Source organism: Cavia porcellus, unplaced genomic scaffold (genome assembly GCF_034190915.1).
Source record: "Cavia porcellus strain 051 isolate PalLab524CR breed Dunkin Hartley unplaced genomic scaffold, mCavPor4.1 scaffold_7, whole genome shotgun sequence".
Lineage (NCBI taxonomy): Eukaryota > Metazoa > Chordata > Mammalia > Rodentia > Caviidae > Cavia > Cavia porcellus.
Window position 1 is genome coordinate 17701382 of NW_026947490.1, and position 21409 is coordinate 17722790.

The following is a 21409-nucleotide window of genomic DNA, read 5'->3' on the forward strand; positions in this document are numbered from 1 at the left end:
CACTGGTTTAAATATCACATGGCTTCTCTTATATATAAACAAAGAGCAAAATATAGTATAGATAATAGGAAGTAGAAAGGTCTTTTTCAAGTGGAAGGGACATAAAAGATGGAGGGGGGAAATGGAAGAAATGGGAAAAGGCTTTAAAAAAAGAGAATCAGAAAATGTGGAAATAGAGGGATGGGGATTTAGCTCAGTGGCATAAGCGCCTGCCTGGCAAGTGCAAGGTCGTGAGTTCAATCCCTGGTACAAAAAAAAAAAAAAAAAAAAAAAAAAAAAAAGAGGAAATAGAGCTTTTTCAAATGGGAAAGGAGGCCGGTGTGGTGGCCTGTGTCTGTAGTCCCACCACTTGGAAAGCTGAGGCAGGAAGATCACTGAGAGTTCAAGGCCAGATGAGACCCTGTCTCAAAAAATTAAATGGGAAGGGGATGAAGAGTTGGAGGGAGCTGGAAGTGGTGACACATGCCTGTAATTCCAGCACTTGGGAGGATGAGGCAGAAGGATTGCTGTGAGTTCAAGACCAGCCTGGGCAACTGAGTCCAAACCCAGCCTGAGTAGCATAATGAAACACTGTCTCAAAAAAGACTAAATAAATAAATAAACTGGAGGAGGCAGGGAGGGATGGCAGCAATGGGAATGAAAAAAATTAAAATGTCATCACGATGACATTTATGTGTATAAATGCATGTCATCATTATGTACTGCAAATGCATATTGTCTTAGTTACTTTTCTCACTGCTAAGGCAAAACACCCAACACCCACAAATTTATTTATCTCACAGTTTGTAGAGGTTTCACTCTATAATCATCTGGCTCCAAGGCAGGGTGGCATGGCAGAAAAATACCAGTTCTATGGGCAGAAGGTAGCAGGACCACAAGGCATGACCACAGCTCTTTCTATCCCTTATACCTTACCCAGGCTTAAGGGGGGTAACACTCACACCTTCAGTCCTAGAGCCCTCAGTCCTAGCATTATCCCGTGAATCAGTTCCAGCATCACACACTCTGGACCTAGCCACTCCCAAAAAAGCCCCACCTATGACTGCACGAGGCTTTGGGCAGACAGCTAAACACCAAGCCATAACATTCTGCCTTGGCCCTCTATGGACTCATGCACGTTCCTTAATGCAAAAGGGATTTAGCCATCTCTAAGAGTTACCAAAGTCCTAACAGTTTCAGCACTGCTAAAAGGTCCTAGTCCAGAGTCTCCTCTGAGATTTAAGGCAAATTGTTAGCCGCAAGAAAGTTAAACTCTTCCAACATTCAGTGGCACAAAACTGACATTGCCATTCAAAAGTTCAAACAGGGGGATGGCAAGGAATGGGAACAAAGCAAGTCAAAAACTCAGCAGGGAAAACATTATATCCCACATTTCCACTTCCAGTATTCCCAGAAGTCTGTGGCAAGATGTGAACTCCAAAGGGCACAGGCAGCTCCACTCCTGTGGCTTCTAGTGGTTGTAGCTCTCATGGTTTCTTTCTATGGCTGGCTTCACTCCCTCTTTGCATCTTTCCTTGGCTGATCCATGCTCCTGGATTCCCCAGCCTCTGGGGATCTCCACTGCACCTTCAGCTTCACACTCACAGATGCACACACTGCCCTCTCAGGGCACACTGTCTGACCTCCCAGGCCTTCTTCTGAAATCTGGGTGGAAGTCTTCCTGACGCCACAGCTCTTGCATTCTGTATGCACCTGAAACCAGCACCACATAAATAATGCCAAGGTCTGCCAGCAGATGGCACAGTAGCCAGGTTTCCTTCTCTCTTGGCTGTAGAACCAAATCCCAAGGAATAATTTCCTTAGGCCACCACCATTCTGGAACATGGTGCTCTGGGACTCTTTTCTCAAAACATCATCTTTCACTTTGCAATTACAAGGCTGCAAGGTGTAGTCCTGCTGCTTCTTGTGATGCCCTCAGGCTACCTTTTCTATTTTCCTGCTCACCTTCAGCAATCAAGATCTGCTCTGTTCTGTCTTTGCAGTCCACAATTTTACTAGAGCTTCCTTCCTGGCCAAACTCAAAACATCTTAAATCATTCTTCTGGCTTCCTTGCTCTCTATTCTCAACAAAAATCTGACTTAAAGCCCTCAATAGTAGCCACACTACCACCTCAACATTAGATTGCCTGGAAGTTTCTTCTGCCAGGTCAGTTAGTCCACCACTCTTAATCACGGTCTCGGGTAGTCTCTGGACATGAGCAAAATACAAACAAACTTTCTGTCAAACTGTAACACATCATCTGGAGTCCAACAGCCAACGATGTCCTTCTTTCCAACAGGAATTTCCCAGCCTGGTCTTTACTGGCAGGATTTCCATCAGCCTCTGGTCTTCTGAGCTCTGGAGCTGGATGTGTCACACAGTAGCACAGTGGTTGCCTAGTATGCACGAGGGCCTGGGCTCACTCTGCAGCATGGCAAAAATAGTGAGAGGGAAGGAGAGAGAAAGAGAGGAGAGCACTCTGTTCATTATTTTTCGAGGACACAATTTTCTTTCACTTTGTTTTTGTTTTGGTACTGGGGACTAAACTCACGACTGCATGCTTGCAAGGCAGGCGCTTATGCAACTAAGCTAAATCCCCAGCCCCCTTTCACTTCTTTTAACACCTGTTTTCTTATAACTTAAAGTGGCTATGCAAATAGGGGATTCTTAAATGAATTAACTGATACAAAGAATTTAAATAACCTCAGCACTCAGGAAGCTGGGCAGGAGGACTACATGAGTTCAAGACCAGCCTGGGTCACATAATGAGTTCAAGGCCAGCCTGGACTACATAATGAGACCGTTTCAAAACAAAAACAAAAATGAATTTAAATAGAGCTTGACACTGAGTAAACCCCATGTAGGTGTTTGTTTTTGTTACTCTTATTATATTTGATGGGATTATTTCCAAAAGATGAAAAATATTTCCAAAAGATGAGAAGTATAAAACAAAAAGCGGCCTTTATTCTGAGAACACGAAGAGAGATGGCCAGCACCCCCCACTGCTGGCGTCTGGCGATCTCTCCGGGCGGGCGGGACACGTGGCGTGGGGGCCTGTAAATAGCTTCGGTTTGGGGTGGTACCTAAGGTAGGCATTAGGGATGCACAGGTAGCCCATTGGTCCTAGGTTTGGTGCCATATGTAAATTTCCAGGGGCAGGAAGATGGCGTCACAGGTAAATTCCTAGGGGAGGGGGAGATAGGAGCTTCCTGCTTCCAGTTGAGGCTTTCCTGGCTCTCCTGTCTGGGCCAAAACCCTTTCAATATTAACTTTTTCCCTGGTACAAGGCCCTTTTCCATGTGTTTCCTTCCTTGCCATGCAATCCATTGGTACAAAGACCTGAAATGTGAAGCTATGGCAGCCATTTTGTAACTATGAGCTTCTGGGTTCATGCTTCAGCTTCACAAAAATAAAATGGCAAGTTTACACGATTCAACCTAATGTTTGGCAACCCTGTTTCACAGGCCACACGGCCTGCAGCCAATGAAAGTGTTCCATTCCCTCAATGCTGAAATCAGCCGGGATGGCCTGGCCACCTCACCTCCGCCAATCAGAGCGCTTTCCTGGGCTTTTTCTCTTAGGACTAGAGAGATCCCACCATTTGACTTCTGGGCTATGGAAAGTCTGAGTCTCTAATAAATGACCCTTTCCCCCACCATGTATAGCTGAAAGAGAAGAATCTAAAGTGAGGAGAGGAGCAGAGAAGAGAAGCAGGTGGGAAGAGCGTCTTGGAGGGGCTGAGTCTGTGCTCCTCCTGGCCCCGAGGCCCTGCCTCATGGACATTTACTCTTCATTCTGTCTCTTTTTCAGCTGTACTGTGGGGTGGGAGCATCGTCCTTCTACTGGGCTTAGTTTCTATCACTTGTCACCAAGAGACTCAAACACTCCCTGACCTTCCAGGGTGGGCTGGGCAGCTCCTCTGGGCTCCCACAGCCTCCTCAGCAACCCCCTCATGGCCCCATTGTCTGTCTGAGCTCCAGGAGAGCAGGGACTGGGTCTGCCCTGGTCAGCGCTGTGTCCCCAGTGCCCAACACACAGCCAGCACAATGCCCAATGCTTGGATGCTGCTTGGCCGTTCTCACCTGGGGTGCCTATTGCTCGGGCTCGAAGCCCTCGCTTCTGAAAGACAAGTGTGTCACTGGCACTGACAGAGCCTTCCCTATGAAATGAAGGGCTCGGGGTACAGAAGAGAGAAGAGGGGTCACATGAGGGGTTGGGCTAAGGACCGCGTGAGCCCCAAGTGCGTGATGGATAGTGAGATCTGGGACGCAGTCCCTAATTCTCCCCTCTGGTCCATGCTAGGCAAGTGCACTACTGCTGAGCTACATCCTCACCACTTTATATTTTGAAAACCGGGGCTCCAGCTCGAAGTCCTCCTGCCTCAGCCGTCCAGGCAGCTGGGATTACAGGGATGTACCACTGCACACAGCCTAATGTGTTTTGAAAATAAGCACACCCTATCCCCAAGCCGGAGTCTCTGTGGGCATCAGACCCCATACTCACCCCGCTGAAAACTCTCCACCAGCCTCCCCTAGCTGTGAAGAATGATGCACTAACTCTTGACGACAGGCCACCAGGTTCTTCAGAGACTGCTGCCTGCTTCTCCTTTCATCTTTGGTCCTCCCACTCTCTCCCCACTCCACTGCAGCCATACAACCTCTAGCACTCCTCTGCCTCAGGGCCTTTGCAGGTGCTGTTATCTTAACAGATAACATTCCTTTTTCTTTTCTCTTTCCAGAATTTGTATCTTTAAGTCCAATTTCACACTCCCTGGTCCCTCCCCAAACTGAAGTAGGCCACCCAGTAACTCGGTGGTTTTCTTTTCATTCCTCATTTGATATTTATTTACCATCACTTTTTTTTTTCTTCTAGTACTGGGGAATGAATCAGGACCTTTGCACTAAGCTACATCCCAGCCCTTTTTTATTTTGAGACAGGGTGCCACTAAATCACTTACATTACCTGTGCTAGGTTCACATTTTCAGTCCTCCTGCCTCTGCCTCACAGAGTGCTGAGATGAGAGGTGTGTGCTACAGGCCTCGACCATTCATTATTGACTTGCTTTGCTTCCTCTCCCCTCTGGGATAAAAGCTCCAAGGGGCAGGGCTTTCTTATGTTTAGTTTCTCACTGCTATGCCCCCTGCAAGAGGCCAGGCACATGGAACATGTCCAGGAAAGCTTCACTGAAGGCAGGTGTAGTGGGGCACACCTGTAATCCCAGCACTTGGGAGGCTGAGGCAGGAGGGTCACCATGAGACTGAGGCCAGCCTGGGCTGTACAGTGAGTTCAAATCCTGATGAACTACATAGCAAGACCCTGTCTTAAAAACAAACAAGTAAAGCTTCTTCGAGCCTCTCAGAGACAATAGGTGCGCGGGACTTGGCAGCGGTCAGCTACCCAACCATGACTGCTGTTTACTCACTTGTCTGATGCCCGGCGAGTTCCTCAACCTGTCAGAGCGCGTTTCCTCACCTAGAAAGGTGGGGGCACACACTATATGCCTGCTGCAGGCTTTAAACGCGACGGTGCTTACTGTGGGAGTCGCTCCATTGCACGAGCACTGGGTGGCAGGCTTCTTACTCACCTTCAGGGAGGGTTCCTGAGCGCAGTGTCTGGCTGGTGGGAGCCTCACACGGCCTACGCGTCATCACGAGTGACACGAATGAGTGTGGCTGGACCACAGGGTGAGGCACCTCCTGGCCTGTGATTCTCCGGCCGGAGCTGCTGTCCTTGCTGCCTCCCACCCTGTCTGCCCAAATCCATCCTCCTCCCTCCTGCTCTGTTTCTATTTCTGTCTTTCTCTCCTCTGCCCCAGGCCTCAGGGGGCCCCTGGCTGGCTGGAAGCCTTCTTCCTTCCTCCCCAGGATGAGGAAGGAGTTTTCACTGCAGGGCCAATGCAAGCCCCCCACACGTACCAGCTTCCCCTCCCGAGCCACGGCCCTCTCCCCACAGCCTTCTCCCTGCCCCAGCAGAGCCCACCTCACCAAGGCTCCCTCACCCTCCACATGCAGTGACCATGGCTCTCCCTCCCTGTCCCCCATAAGCCTGCCCTTGGGTACACTCAGCCAAGGTCACAGGGCCACCCCCGGCCTCAGACATAGCCCCAGCATTTAGTTAGGAACCAAGGAAGAGACCTCAGACAAATGACTTCCCTTTTCCCTGGTTCAAATGTTTGTCTATAATTGGGGACCAAGGATATCATATCACCCTCAAAGCAGTGGGTGTCTGAGTGGGGTGACCCCTCAGTGACTGTTCCGCAGAGCTGAGCTGAGCTTGAGGACAGAAGTCAGGCCACCTGCATTCTTTTCATTTTATTTACTTATTCATTCTTGTGATGGGGGGTCTATGTTGCCCAGGCTGGTGTCAAACTTCTGGATTCAAGGGATCTTCCCACCTGGGCCACCCAAATTGCCAGGGCTACAGGTGTGACCACTTCGTCCAGCTCGGCCTGCCTTTTTAAATACAAATTTTTCTACTTTCTGGCTACCTTATCATGGGCAAATTATTTAACTTTCCCAGGCCACATTTTTCTCACCTTGTAAAATGGGGTAACACTACCCATGTCCTAGAGTTCTTACAAGGCCTAGATGACGTACGTGCTTAGCACATAGTAGGCACCTGTGAGAGATACAGTTATTGGTTTATTTTTATTATGCCCCACTCCACATCTGTGGGAACACAGGAGCAGCCTGTCTGCCAGTCTCTTGGGGGGGGGGGTGTTAAGCCATTCCTTCTTCAGTCTGGTGGGTCCCTTGTGCTGCAGTCTAGGGCTCCCTCCCCCAAGACACAGACACGCACACAGGTCAGCAGAGCGGCCTCGGACACAGAAAAAAGTTTAATTCTGCTGCGGCGGAGGGTCCCAGCTCCGACAGGGAGGGGGATTTGGTTTTGGATTTTGTTCATGTGGGATTCACTGGGGGAACGAGGAAGGCATAGGAGAGAGTCTGGTCCTTCCTGTGGGACCTGCCCGGGAGAGCGGGGAGCAGGGAGTGGAGATCCGGAGAGACAGGAAGACTGGGCTGAACCGAACCGAAGAGGACAGCACATACTGGGGCACAAAAAGGAGAGACAAGTAGGGCAGGACGGAGACAGAGACAGACACGTAGGACAGACGACAGAGGGCGAGACTGAGACAGATGGGGAAAGAGAGGATCCCAAGCCAGACCCGATGGACCGGACCCGGGACCGGGAGGTGAGTGGGGTGAGGTGGGGCTTTGGAAGCCGCCGCGGGACAGAATAGGATCTAGTCCAGCCAGATACAAGAAATGGGCCCCTCGTCCCTGGCCCGGGTCCCGGGCTGGGGGAGGGGCTCGTGTCTCAGTGCTGCAGTGTCGGGAGGCCCTGCCCCTCCCCGCGCTTCGCTTGTAAGGCACCGGCTCCAGCGAGGTACGCGAGCGCGCGGGGGGAGGGGCGGGCGAGGGGGCGGCCCCACCCCAGCCCCTTGGGGGGCGGGGCCTGGAGCCCTGGTGGCCAGGAGGCCCCGCCCCTCCGGAGGAGCTGGGCGAGTCCGGCTCCAGTGCGCGGTGCTGGCCTCCAGGCTCTGCGCGCGCTCTCTTGTCCACCCCTGCGTCCGGGCGGCGGGGGCGTTGGTCCGCGGCCCCCAGGCATCCCGTTGCCCACCCGCTGCTCACTCACACGGTACTCTCCAGCATCCACTCGGTGCTGGTAAAGGCCAGGCGCGCCCTGGCAGAGCCCAGCCCTAGGTCTCCATCCTCCCCGGCCGCGCCCCCTCCAGCCCCGTCCAGGTGTGGCGTGGACCGGTGGCGCTTTGTCCGCCGGGCGCGGCGCGGGTAACTGTGGCTCTGGAAGAGTGCCCCGTAGTCCCCGTCGAAGGAGTAGCGCTGCTGCGGCCTCGGCCGGGCCGAGGCTGCCCCTGGAACCAGAGCTAGAGTCGGAGGCGCTGAAACTGGCGGCCCCAGGGCCCCAGAACGGCTCCTCCGAGGCCCTGTCCCGGCTCGAGACTCCTCCCCAGAAGTTTCCTCCGAGGGCAGCAGGCACAGCGAGGTGGCTGAGCCACCCAGCGAGCGTCCCAGTACCACTTCTGGTTCCACGGAAGTCGCCTCGACCGCGGTGGTCTTGGCCTCCACGGCAGCTGGAGCGGTCACCTCGCGCCCGGGTGCCACCTCGCGCAGCGTCTCATAGCGGTCCTGCGTTGGCGGGGCGGCCAGCTGGGCACTTGCACCATTGGTCTGCGAGCATACGTGGCTGACCCGCGGGGGCGACCTAGAGGTGCCCTTGCCTCGGCGACTGTCCCCATCGCCATACACCTTGTAGCGAATCATGAGCAGAACGATGAAAACAAGGACTGAGGCGACAATGACGCCCCCGATGGCGATGATCATGGTGCCACCCAAAAAATGGGCCCTCAGCGGACGGCAAGGTGCAGGATCCCCAGCAGTGGTGAACTGCACGCAGCCCACCACTCTCGTTGCCGGCAGGGTCGTGGCCCCGTCGTCGTAGACTGCCAAAACACACAAGTCATAGGCACGGCCTGCTGCCAGATCATTCACCAGGAAGGTCTGGCTGGTTGACGGGATCATCCTGCAGGAAGAGACAAGGATCGGAGCAGTCAGGCCCACTCTGAACACTCCGTTCATGTTAGGCCCACCATAGTGAACAGAGGGGGTGGACAAGTACTGGCAGTATCCCACCCCTCTCCACCCGCTAGCTGAACAGCAGCTGTGGCGGGCACAGTCCTGACCTTTAAGAACTGATTCAGACCACACCTCTTGTCTGCAGGCCCTGCCTTCAGACCCCCTCAGCCCCACCTGGCTGGCTCATCACCCATCTTCCCCCATGGACACGCCCTGGTGCCTGCCTGGGAGGAGTGCCATATAGAGAGCATTCACCCTTGGCCTCAAGGGACACCCTTTCTTAGTGTGTCTCACTCCTGTTGGGACAACTGCCATTCAAGCTCCCTCATCTACAATTCACCATGTATGAGAACTGATGCTACTGGCCAACCCCCTTATCTGCACACCCCGCCCCACTCAGGTGAAGGGGCCATTGGTGGGAAACCACATCACAGGCCCCTCCCTTGTATCTGCTCCGCCTTTGGGTAAAACATGATGCTTCTGGCACAAATTCTGAGCCTCTCAGCTACCCATTTTTGGGGCCACTGCTACAAGCTACTCCCCTTCATATAGAATCCTGGCTCCCAAGTCATACCACACAAAGGCCAAATAAGGATGGCTCCACCACTGTGCTTCAGCCCATATACACCCTTCGGGTGCCTAGACCTGTACCACCTGAAGTCACCCAATCACACCCCCAGAGTTCCATCCATAGCTGAGCCAAGGGTAGCCAGGCTACTCTTCCCTTGCTGCTCTTTCCTTACTCTGGGCCACTGCCCTCAAATGAAGAGCAATGTGGAGATTCAGTGAAGCCACCCAAGTCTGGGAGCCAGACTGCCTGGGTTTGAATCTCTTCTCTGGCCCTTGCAAGCTCTGCAAGCTTAGCTAATTTTCTTAACCTCTCTGTGTAACATTTTTCCCCAAATGACAGTAACTCCCCTAGCATAGACGGTACCAGGAAAGAGAGAGTTAACATACCCAAAGCTTCGCATTTAATATTACCGTCAGTTTCCGTCCCATGAATGTTGACCAGGAACCCCTGCTGTGGCTCCCACTCCTGCCAACCACACTCTCTGTCACGCGTGAGAGCCGCCCTTCTCCAACCCCCCCCCCCAGGGCCACACCTTCAGGCCTCTGCCTTCTGCTCTTGAGCACATCCCCTCCACCTGTTGGCCCAGTACAACCTCTGTGAGTCCAGGTCCACCCAGTGCACGTGGACTTGCCCACCAGCACCCATCCTCAGAAGCCCTCCCCTCCTATAAGTCTCACCTGGGACAAGGACTGCCCCTTTGTCTGCCTGGGACCTTGCAGAACAATCTCCACCCCTCGGAAAGGCCATGCACCGTCTCCACGGCCCTCTTACCTCTTGCAGAAGCTCACCTTTCCCTCCAGCTGGGCCACCTTCAGGTTCTCAAGCCCCACCTTGGGTATCCTGCCCCCAGGAGGGTGCCCCATTACCAAGGGTATCCTCCACCCAAAGGATTCAGCACAGCCCCTGCAAAGGCTCACCCACTCCCCCTTGTACCTCATTCTGACTTTTCTCAGACCACTGCCACTCTGTTCTACCCAACCTGGGCCCCTCCCTGGCTTCCTCTTCCCCTCATCTCTATGAGAGCCTTGGATTCTCTTGCTCCTTCCCTCAAAATAACTAGTTGCTAGGGGCTCCCCTTTTTCAAGGACAGAGACTGGCTCCTTAAGAAAGCTGGAGCCATGTGTCTCTAATTGGCTGCAAGACCAGAGCAAGCAGCTGAGCAGCTTTCTGGTTGGATGTCACCTCAGCCCATGGTAGCGGTGAGGAAGTTAACCCCGGCAGTGCCATAGCACTGCGATGGGTGATGGAGGACTAGATCTGTGGCCCTAAGAAGAAAGGAAGAATCCCAGAATCTGTTGCTCAGCTGGGGACAGGGGCCATTGACAGCTGCACACACCCTGATAACTGTCCCCATCCCATCTTGTGGTGGCCATGGGTCAGAAAGAAGCAAAGAGAGAAACAGACAGGTGGAGAGTCACTGAAACTGAGCTATATACAAACATGTATTATCATCTGCCTCCACTCCTGCCTGATAAACAATAGGCATTCAATAAAAGTATCTTCTGCCTGAAAAGAACAGCTCTGCTACTTTCTGTGAGACCTCAATTTCTCCATATGTAAAATGGGAAAGAGCTGGGGGAATAAAGAAGCCACCTTTAGAGCATCTCATGAAACTTCCTGATTGGTTCACTTGTTTGTCTGCTATTTGTAAGTTTAGACTTGGCTGCTCTTATCTTAGTAGGCCTAAGGCCCAACACAAGATCTGATACACAGTAAGTATTTACTCTGTGTTTTGTGACCCAAATTAAAACAAGGAAGACAACAGGGGGATGTGGTGGTATACTCTGTAATCTTAGCACTCAGAAGGCTGCCATAGGTTGACTGCTGTGAGTCTGGGACCAGCCTGAGCTACATAATGAGTTCAAGGCCAACCTGAACCACATAGCAAGATTCTGTCTGAAAAGAAAAAGAGGAAAACAGAACCCAGGGACAGAGAGGCATTTATTTATTAAACCAACTACAGAAAGATGCCTCCAGACCTGCAGCCATGAGAACACTGGGAAAGGTAGAGATGGAGACCAAGAAGCAGGTTTCTGTGAAAGTCTGCCCCCAAGAGCTAGGGATCCCCAAGTGAACTCAAACACAAGGCCAGGTATTCGGTGCCTGAGGGAGGCAGAGACAAGGATAGAACCATAAGACAACAGCCATCTATCAGGTGCCCACTGTGTGCCATACCCACTGTGTGCCAGCTCTGGCGCCAAGAGCTGCATGGATACCACTGAGCTGGAGATACCGCAGGGCCAAGGTGGAGGTTCTCTATGTTGTATGAGCTGAAGGCAGGGACCTGATGCCCTGGTCTCCCAGCATCCAGCTCAGGACCTAGTACAGAGTGGGGGAAGTGCCCAACAGGAATAAGAGGGAGAAAAGGAAGAGAGAATCCCAGCGATGAAGGGAGATGGAAACTGCATGTCTGTCCATACCATACAGGTCTGTTCCCATCAGGGCAGTGGCTTCTAACCCAGTAGAGGGTAGAAATAACTTGTGTTTTTCTCATACTTTATTGTTTCCTGGTCTTCTAATGTACCCAATGTGTTGGTATAGTAGTACTGGTATATAATTAGTAAACAGAATTGTAACTGTAAATATAAGTGTGTATATTTACACACTTCACTTATGAAGTCCATGATCAGACCCCTGTGGCCAGCAGTGATACTGACCATGATGTCCTTTAGATCTCGCTCTAAGCAGCCAATCACCCTGTGCTGCTTCACTGCAATAATTCCAGTGCTCAATCCTGGTCTGCTCATGTAGGTGCTCACAAATATTTGCTAAGTGCAAGGAAAAAGAGACAGTGAGACAGAAACAGAGGAGAGAGGAGAAAGGGCCAGTGAGAGCCCGGGACAACTGACAAAACCTTCTAGAACCCCAGCTGAGTAAGAAGGCCAAGACCAGGGTGGGGGAGGCTGAATTTGGGAGGAGGTCCTGGGGCAGCCGCGCGCGCGCGCGCGCGCACACACACACACACACACACACACACACATGCACGCACCTGTAGACGAGGGAGTCATCCGCTGAGCTGTTATACTGGACCTGGTACATGCGGATGCCAGGCACTGGCCTCTGGGCAGGCCAGCGGATAAGCACCGAGCTAGAGGTAAGCTCCGCCGCCACCAGCCTGCGCTCAGCAGAAGAATCGTTGGCACCAGGTCTGCCTGGTGTGGCGATGTCAGAGGAGCCGGGCTCAGTGAGAGGTGGTGGGGCAGCTGGCGGGGGTGCCATGAGCGGCAAAGGTACCACACACACCTCCACGGGCGCTGTGGCTTCCCCTGCTGCATTGGAGGCAATGCAAGTGAACGTGCCACTGTCCCGCAAAGTGGTGATGGTCACATCCAGCGTCCCATCTCCCCGGACCTGGGTCCGGCTGGAGTTCCCCAGCAGTCTCCCATCAGGCGCTACCCAATGCACCACAGGCTCAGGGTCCCCCACCGCCCGGCAGCGCAAGCTGACCGCCTGACCCTCTACCACCAGGGCCCGGCCCCCAGCCTGCCGTGTGATTAGCGGGGGTTCACACAGGAATTCCTCCTCAGGGATGGACCAGAAGTATCGGTCAGTGAGGTGCTCAGGGGTGGCGCAGGTCTCCAGGTCATCCTCCCGGGTCAGCCGCCGTAGCCAAAGCAGCTCGCAGTTGCAGTGCAGTGGGTTTCCACCAAAACTGACAGTTAGCGGCGTGGGTGGTTTGGGTCCCCCGCCCTGGGACCTCAGGAAGAGCCCATCAGGTGGGAGTTTGTGCAAGCGGTTGGAGGTCATGTCCAGGCGCACCAGCTTGTGCAGTTGCACAAAGGTCCCCTCCGCGATGTGGTCGATGAGATTGTGGTCCAGCGTAAGTGTGTTGAGGTTCACCATCTGGCCCACAGCCTCCCACGGCAGGGCCTCTAGGTTGTTGTAGGACAGATCCAGGTCCTCCACAGTGGACAGGAAGGCATCAAAGGCAGCCGGTTCCACCTTGCGGATCTGATTGTTGCCGAGGATCAAGTGGCGGAGGTTGCCCAGTCCTCGGAGCTGGTCACCGCGTACCTCAGCCAGGCGATTGCTGTCGAGGTGCAGGGCACGGAGGGCGCGGAGGTCTGCAAAGGCGCCGGCCGCCACCTGGCCAATGGTGTTCCGGGAGAGGGTGAGATGCACCAGGCTGGTCATGTTGGCAAAATCGCGGCGGCGCACAGCTGCGATGAAGTTGTCGGTGAGCCGCAGCTCCACCACGCGCCTATCGATGGCGGGTGGCACGAAGAGCAAGCCGGTCTTGGCGCACAGCATGGTCAGCGTGGGCGCCACGTTCTGGCAGATGCAGCGGCCGGGACACGGCTGGCCATGAGATGCCCCGGCCCAGAGCAGCAGCAAGAAGGGCAGGGCAGCAGGTGGCGGCGAGAGGAGCGCCGAGGCAAAGGGGCCTGGAGCCATGGCGCAGTGGGAAGGCAGGAGTGGGCAGTGAGACCTGCAGGGACACAGACAGTTACCCGAGCACATGGCTCAGTCGATACCCAGCAGCCCTACTGAGATCAGAGCTGCACCCCTTCCCCTAAATCCCTAGGCCCTATGGGACAGTGACAGGACAGAAGGCAGCATGCAGTCCATATTAACAGATGATTATATTTCCATGCTGGTTGCTGAAGTGCCACCACCCCTCCCTTGAGTGCTTTACCCCCACCTCTGCCCCTTTTCTAGGAGCTCTCATGATCTCAAAACAAAAAAGGTGACACTTGGTCCAGCCTGGGCCATTCACTATCCACCAAACAGTTAGAGATCACAGGTGATTATGATTTAAGGCTAGAGATGCCAAAGGCATACTCCTAATTCCAATCCCAGCTGTGACACTTACTAGCTGTGTGACCTTGGGCAAGTGTCTGAAACTCTCTGAATCTCGGTTTCTTCATCTGTAAAAAGGAGATAGAAGTCTTACTTCTATGAGGACTGGGTAGATTAATGAACATGGTCGACTCAGAACACTGCCTACCATGTAAAATGGGCTTAATACAGCCAAGTGATCATTGTTGTCATCTTCTTCAAGTGCCTAGCAGGTGCCAGGCCAGAACTGTGCACTCTTACACAGAGCAAGTGCTTTGCACTCAAGACAGGTTCAGGCTGAAACCCTGGCTCCCCATTTGTTAGCCTGTGACCCCATGCCAATGATTTCCCCCAGTGAGGCTGTCACTCCTTGATTTGTAAATTGGTCCTTTTTTTTTTTTTTTTTTTTTTTTTTTTTTTGTCTTTTTGCTTTTTATCGGTACCGGGGATTGAACTCACGACTGCCTGCTTACAAGGCAGGCGCTTATGCTGCGGAGCTAAATCCTCAGCCCCCAATTTGTAAATTGGAATGATGATTATACCATCTTCACTAAACTCACACATGGGGACCCCTGAACACAGCGGCTGCTGGCACACAGTAAAAGTTAAGGTGGCCCCTTCCACTTCTGGCAGAGCAGAGAATGTGGAAGTGGGAGGGGCTGAGAAAAAGGCATCAGAGTCCCCCTCGGGATGTGGCTTTGTCTTAGGCTCAGCTAAGCTCTGTAGCAGGGCTACCTTGGTGCTCACATCAGTGGGGACACAAGGCCCCATCTGTGCCTACACACGTACACACACTCACACTATGCCTCTGCTCCAGGCAAAACCTTCCAGTGGGGACTCCCCCTGCAGCATCTGCAGCCCACGACCTGTCAGCTCCCATCACAACACTGTGTGGGCGGGGCGGGTGGTGAAGAGGGACAGATGAGAAGGGGGTGACCCTGAAAGGGTTTCCACCCCACCCTGCCCTGGACCCCAACCTCTGCTGGCATGTCCCAGGAATCTGTGTGTGAAGCAGGGACCATGTGTGACCTTGATCCTTCTGCCCTTGGAAGGGGGAGTGGGGCTAAGAAAGTCAGGGGGAGGTAAAGAGGAAGGGGACAGACTGACAGAAAGAGACTGAGAAAGGGACAGAGTCTCAAAGAAGGAAAGGATGGCTAGGGGTGAGCTCCCATGGCAGACCAGCTGCCTAGAATGAGTGAGGCCCTGGGTCTCATCCCAGTGCTACAATAAAATACAAATTTTACAACTAAAGAAACAGGGAGGAAAGAAGACAGAACAATTGAGAATGGAGGAGACCTACTGAAAAGAGATGGAGAGAGAGAGAAGGACGGGGATAGGGATGGAGATAGAGACACAGTGCAAAAGAGAGAATGTTAAAGAGACACAAACGGGGGAAACAGAGGAAGGAAGACAGCAACTCAGAGAGAGAAAATTAGGCAGGCTCAGGATGTCCTGCCGTTTCTGGCACCACTCCCCTAATGCGCTTTTCCTCCCCCTAGAATACTGCTCTGTATGGACCGAAATCCTCGCCCTCGCCCAGGGAGGGACACCATGGCTGACAGCTTCAGCTCAGCCCCTGCCTGATTACGGGATCTTTGGGGCTCAGAACCCCAATCTGTGAAACAAGTACAGAGCTCACCTCCTACAGCCATAGTAAGACTCAAATTAAAGGAAAAATAACAGCAAGGAAAACAGCTAACATTTATTGAGATCCACTGTATCCTACAGGCCAGAATGCAAACCCATGTGAATCTGGATTCACATGCCAAGTCTTTGAGATGTGATGTAAGTGACTCCTCTGACCTCAGTGCGTTCATCTATGAAAGGGGGATAGTGATAGGACCTATCATAGGGTTGCCATAGGATTTATTATTATTTTGTAACATGTTTAGCATAGTTCCTGACAGAGGAAACCTACCTAAATGTTAGCTACTGCTATCACGATCACCATCATCATCATCACCATCATCATCATTTTGCTGTATTGGGGACTAAACCCAGCACCTTTGCACTGAGCTATATCCCAGTCCTTTCTATTTTTTAATTTTTAGACAAGGTCTTGCTAAGTTGTTCAGTCCAGGTTCAAACTTGTATTCTTCCCACACGAGCCCCCATGCCCGGCCTATCATGACTAAGGCTCTTTCTCAGCCCCAGCAGGTCAGACTGTTGGGTCTTCCCTCATACAAGCACAGTCACATCCCATAACCATTCAACTTTCTCACTCAGATCCTGAAACTTTCTTGCACCTTTCACTGACATCATGAGGGAACCCCTCTTTCCCAACCCCTTTATCCTTTCTGAGAAAGGATGCTATAGCCTAGCCTGAGACCCCTACCTGTGCCTCAGAGCCTTCTGGGCACCTTAAGCCCTCACCCACCTAGGATGCCCCTGGGTTGGTCACCACTTCCTCACCTGATGTGGAAGTGGAGGGGCACCTGCCCCTCTGGACACCACTGTACCCAGCACAGGGGTCCCTGTTAGGAAAGGTCTAGGTTCCAGCTGGCTCAGAACTGGCCCCATCACTCCACATCTCTCTCCCTAGTCTGAGGGCATCACTCACCTCTCTTCAGGGAGTCAGGGCCTGGGTCAGCACCTGCAAAGGAACAAAACCACCCCGTTAGCATCCTTTGGCTCCTTTCTGAGCCTCAAGGCCTGCCTGGGAGACCGCCTGAACCTAGGAAGTGATCAGTCTCTCAGTCCTCCTACTGGGGGCCCTGCATAATCTCAGAGGGACCAGAAGTCATCTCCAGAAACCTCACTCAGTTCACCATCAAAAATCCAGGAATCCAGGGGCTGGGGATTTAGCTCAGCAGCATACGCACCTGCCTTGCAAGCAGGCGGTCATGAGTTCGATCCCCAGTACCCATAAGAATTAAAAAAAAAAAAAAAATCCAGAGAATCTGGGATTTGCCTCTTGTAGTCAGGAGTCTCAGGAGCCATAGCCCACAGCCCCCTCTTCCCTCCTGCCTCAAGATCCTGGAGTCTGGGATGGGTCCTCATCTCCTTCAAACTCAGGATTCTAAATTCCCAGGCTCCTTCTTAGACCTAGGAGTTTGGACCAGACACCTCCTCCTTTAGAACCTCAGAATCTACATTTTGGTCCCCAACTTCAAAGGCTGAGTGGCACCAAGAGGTAGGGGAGAGCCAGAGGTTCCCATCTGGCCCACTCTTAACATATGTGGACATGTCCAACCCACACGGCCACAACTCGAGGCTCTGCATCAAGACTCCCAGGGACATGCCAGCAAGATCCTAGTGCTCCCGCCTTCCGTGGGCACATGACCTAGTGTCTGGGTCCCTGAATCCTGGCATACCAGAGCCTCAATCCCACTGGCCCAGGAGTGGGGTCAGCCTTGTACCAGGGGCACAGGCACATGTGGCCTGCACATGTTTGAAAACATGTAACCTTACTCCCAAAGACCAACGCTGAAGCAAAAATGGACTCACAACATAAATACGCAGACCTCCAGTTTGACACACCTATGTACAACATACAATACTGACTTTCTCTTACACATGCACACTCACAGATGCACAGACACAACAGAGAAACCCCAGGTGCCCCCTAACAATCAGGTTCCTGCACTTAGAACAGATATACCTTGCACACTCACCAACATGCTGGAATGCACACATATAATGGATACACACCTGCACAATCAACAATACACAGGTGCACATTCTTACATGCCTAAACACACTCATGCAACTTTGTGAGTTTCCCTTATGCAGTCATAACGATGTTACATTCCCACACTAAGATAACACACGCGTGCATACACTAGTTGCTACACACACGTACACAGAGACATTCACAAAGCTGAGAACTCTGGGACAAGCACACATAAAGATCTACCTTTGCAGACACAAGATGTTCACTAGTAAGCGCCACATACTCACAGAACGGTCCCGTGAGGGATTTACACACTTATAAATGCACACATAATACTGAACCACAGTAGCACAGTCAACAGACAGGCCCAGTGTCACATTCACTCACAGTCATGGACACACATTCCTCCGGCACTGAGGCACCTTGCCCCACCTACTTGCCAGGCCACACAAATCCTTCCAGCCTTCCCAGCACATTACCATCCACACCCCCTGCCCCCAAATCAGGGCTGGAGCCAGAGCCAGAGGTCAGGGTTCATCAGGTGGAATCTCACAGGGTCGAGAGGGGTTTGGGTTCCAAGGCAGGGTTCCAAGGCGATCCTCCCACCAGCAACCACAGAGGTCCCCTAGTCTGGCCATCAGGACACAGGCAACTCTGGCCCCACCTGCCAGTATCTGGCCGGTAAGGAGTAAGGGTGGGGTGGGTGAGAAAAGGCCAGGTCTACTCCCCACCCCCACCCCCACCCCCATCCCAGGGCCCATCTGTCCATCCCTCGGCCTCTCATCCCTCCATCTGTCCACCTCCCGGCTGCCCATCCCCCCAGTCACTGGAAAGGGGAAGACATGGCCGTCTCCCCCAAGGACCGCTTAAGACCCCCCCAGCTGACATGGACTGAGGGAGCGGCGAACTCCCCTCCCCCAAACCCACACCAAGGCCTGGACCCACGAGGTGCTGAGCCTCTGCTCCCAGCAGGAAACCTGATGTGGACTAAGACACACACCCTCGGAGACATACAACCCGCAGACACACACACACACACACACAAATGGACACCGGAGCGAACACACCCGGCTACATGGACCCTCGGATGGACATCCAACCCGGACACAAACATCCAACGCAGCTAGCGGCGCGCACACGCCGGCTGGGGGGCCCGCACCTGGGCACACAACCCACGCACACACACTTGCACACAGCCCCTCCGAGGGGCGCGCGACAGCCCCCAGACACACCGCCAGAGGGGCAGCCGCTCTGGGGCGCAGACGCGCGCGGCCGGACACACCGGGGTGGCTCGGCAGCCCGCACACACCCGGATGGCCACACTTGCGGGCGCCGCGCACGCCGGCGCCGGGCACACTGGGCCGCGCGAGCGCACCGGGCCCGCCGCAGCGCCGCGGACACACTCACACTCGCACGCCCGCGCCCACACCGGCGCCCCCGCCCGCCCCCCGTCACCGCCGCGGCGGGCCGCGCTCACCCGGCCCTGGGAGGCCCCGGGCCCGGCCCCGCCGCCGCCGCCGCCTCGCTCCGCGCCATGGTGGGGGGAGGGCCGGGGGAGGGGGCGCGGTGCCGCGGGGCCGCCTCCCTCCCGCCTCCCGCCCTCCTCCGAGCGGCCGCCGAGCTCCGCCCTCCGCGCAGCCCGAGCCGCGCCGCCGCAAGGGGGGAGGGGGCGCCGCGCAGAGGAGCGGCCGGGCGGGGCGGCCGCACGCCCGGACCCCCGGCGTGGACGGCCGCAGACCCGTCTCCACTGCGGAGCCGCCGCGGGCCCGCCCCCGACCCCTCCGCGGCCCCACCCTCGGCCCTGCCGGCCTCCGGAGAGACACCCCCAGGCCACGCCTCGACTGGCAAGGGGACCCAGGCTCGGCCAGCAGAGACCTCGGACCAGGTGCCGACACCCAGGGGCACCTCAGAGCAGGCCTCACCTCCTTGGAGAACCCCGACCATGTTGCAAATCCATCCAGGACCACAAACCATGTCCTACTCTCCTTGGTGATCTCAGACTATGTTCCACACTCTGGCAGGGACCCCAGACCGTGTCCCCAAATGCAGAGGGACCCCAGATTATAGCTCAACATCCAAAGGGATCCAGACCAACCCTCAGCGATCCTAAATCATACCCCAACATTCGGGCGGGCTCAGACCACACCCTAACATCCAGGGAGACCTCAGACCATCTGTCAACATCCAAGACCCCCCCAGATCGTGCCTTACTTTCTCAGGAGACCCAGACCATATTTTATAGTCAATCACATCCACAAACTGGATCCCACTTTTTGGGGGGGCTCTCCCTTTCCCTCTGCCCCAGCCATGTCTTTTTACCTTCCAGGACCCTAAGCCATCTCCAGGTCCCCAATAGGGACTGGATCACTCCTAACTTCCAGGGACCCCCCCAATAGATCTCCTTATGGAAGATGCTTAAATATTCCCCATTACCCCCGTTAGACCCCAGACCATGTTCCAACCCTCTTGGGAGCCTTAGATCTTTCCAACTCTCCCTGCCTTCAGGGCACTCCTTAATTTTCAGAACCCTTGATTTGCCCTAGATTCTCCCCCCCCCAACCTGCCCTGCTCCCATGGGAACCCCAACTCTTTTTCCCTTGAACTCTTCTCCCTCATTATGCGTCCTGTCAGACCCCTCTGCCAATCTCTGGCCCTCCCTCAAATGCCACTGAGTGTCTCAGACCAAGCACCGTCATCTCTTTCTGAGCTACTCACAAGGCCCCCATCCCAGTAAGGCCTCACCTCAAAATCTGTCTTACCTGGACATGGTAATGCATAACTATAATGCGAGCACTCGGGAGGCTGAGGCAGGAAGATCACAGGTTCAAGCCCAGGCTGGGCAATTTAGCAACTTACCAATACCCTTTCTCAAAAAGTAAAACACAAAAGGCTACTGGGTGTGATGACACACTCCTATAGTCCCAGCACTTGGGAGGATGAGGCAGGTGGATCACCAATAGTTTGAGGCTAGCCTGGGCTACCCAGTGAGTTCAAGGCCAGCCTGAACTACATAGTGAGAACCTGTCTCAAAAGAAAAATAATTGTTTTTATTCTTAAAAATTTAAAAGAGCTGAGGATATAGCTCAGTGCAAAAGCCATAGGTTCAAACCCAGGTACTGGAAAAGAAAAGTTTTATCATAGTCCCAGACCCCTGGAGCCTCAATCCCTCCTTTAGATCCCACTGGATGGAGGCCCAAACCCCTCCCAGACATCCTCCCTCTATACGCTGTGCAGGCAGCTCCCAGAGAAAAGCCTTGGAAGGTCCCCCCACTGTGCACCCTGACCCCACTCACAACTATGAAATGCCCGGGGAACACTCCCAGCCTCCAGAGTCCTCCTGTCACCCCCACACACTATTCTCACCCCTTTCACAGTTCCTAGTGCTCCTGCTAGAGCTTGGGATTCCAGGGCTGGCAGCACAGAAGTGGGGGAAGGAATAACAACAGTGAACATGGATGTAGCATCACTATGTGCCAACATAGTTTTTTGGTTTGGTTTGGTTTGGTTTGGGGGGGGATCAAACGCAGGACCTCACATTTGCCAGGCAGGTGCTATGCCACTGAGTTATATTCCCAGCCCAGCCCCAAGGATTTTACATATGTTACTTCATCCAGTCTTTGCAATCAACCAGCTGGGGGGGGGGGAAATCCCCAATTTACAGATTAGGAAAATTGAGGCATAGAAAGGACTAATCATTTGTACAAGGTCACACAAGTAGTAAGGGGTGGAACAGAATGCATATGAAGCAGAAAGAGGTGTGAAGGCAGGTCTGACAGGAGGAGGAAGTGGGTGAGGAAAATGAGACAGCTACACACAAAGATGAAGAAACCAGAGTAAGGTAGAGGTGAGCTCACTCACAGAGCCTCTCTGGC

The 21409-nt window shown here is 53.7% G+C and overlaps 1 protein-coding gene and 1 long non-coding RNA gene across 6 annotated transcripts; both read right to left on the minus strand.

Annotated features, from left to right (window-relative positions):
• Positions 1 to 302: 302 nt before the first annotated feature.
• Positions 303 to 5886, minus strand: LOC134476851 (uncharacterized). Its single transcript, XR_010048630.1, has 2 exons — positions 5565 to 5886; positions 303 to 2404 (listed from the first exon to the last, which is right to left on the minus strand). It is a non-coding gene; the product is annotated as an uncharacterized LOC134476851 (long non-coding RNA).
• Positions 5887 to 6797: 911 nt separating this feature from the next.
• Positions 6798 to 19146, minus strand: Lrfn1 (leucine rich repeat and fibronectin type III domain containing 1). 5 transcript variants are annotated; one of them, XM_063252729.1, is made up of 5 exons: positions 19015 to 19146; positions 16485 to 16517; positions 13959 to 14013; positions 12135 to 13574; positions 6798 to 8521 (listed from the first exon to the last, which is right to left on the minus strand). In XM_063252729.1, the coding sequence occupies exons 4-5, from the start codon at positions 13538 to 13540 to the stop codon at positions 7612 to 7614; spliced, it is 2316 nt and encodes a 771-aa protein (XP_063108799.1). In that variant the 5' UTR covers positions 13541 to 13574; positions 13959 to 14013; positions 16485 to 16517; positions 19015 to 19146; the 3' UTR covers positions 6798 to 7611. The 5 variants fall into 5 exon arrangements, with proteins under 5 accessions (XP_063108799.1, XP_063108800.1, XP_005002622.2 ...); XM_063252730.1 differs by lacking the exon at positions 19015 to 19146 and adding an exon at positions 18770 to 18876; XM_005002565.4 differs by lacking the exon at positions 19015 to 19146 and adding an exon at positions 17239 to 18251.
• Between the last annotated feature and the right edge of the window lie 2263 nt (positions 19147 to 21409).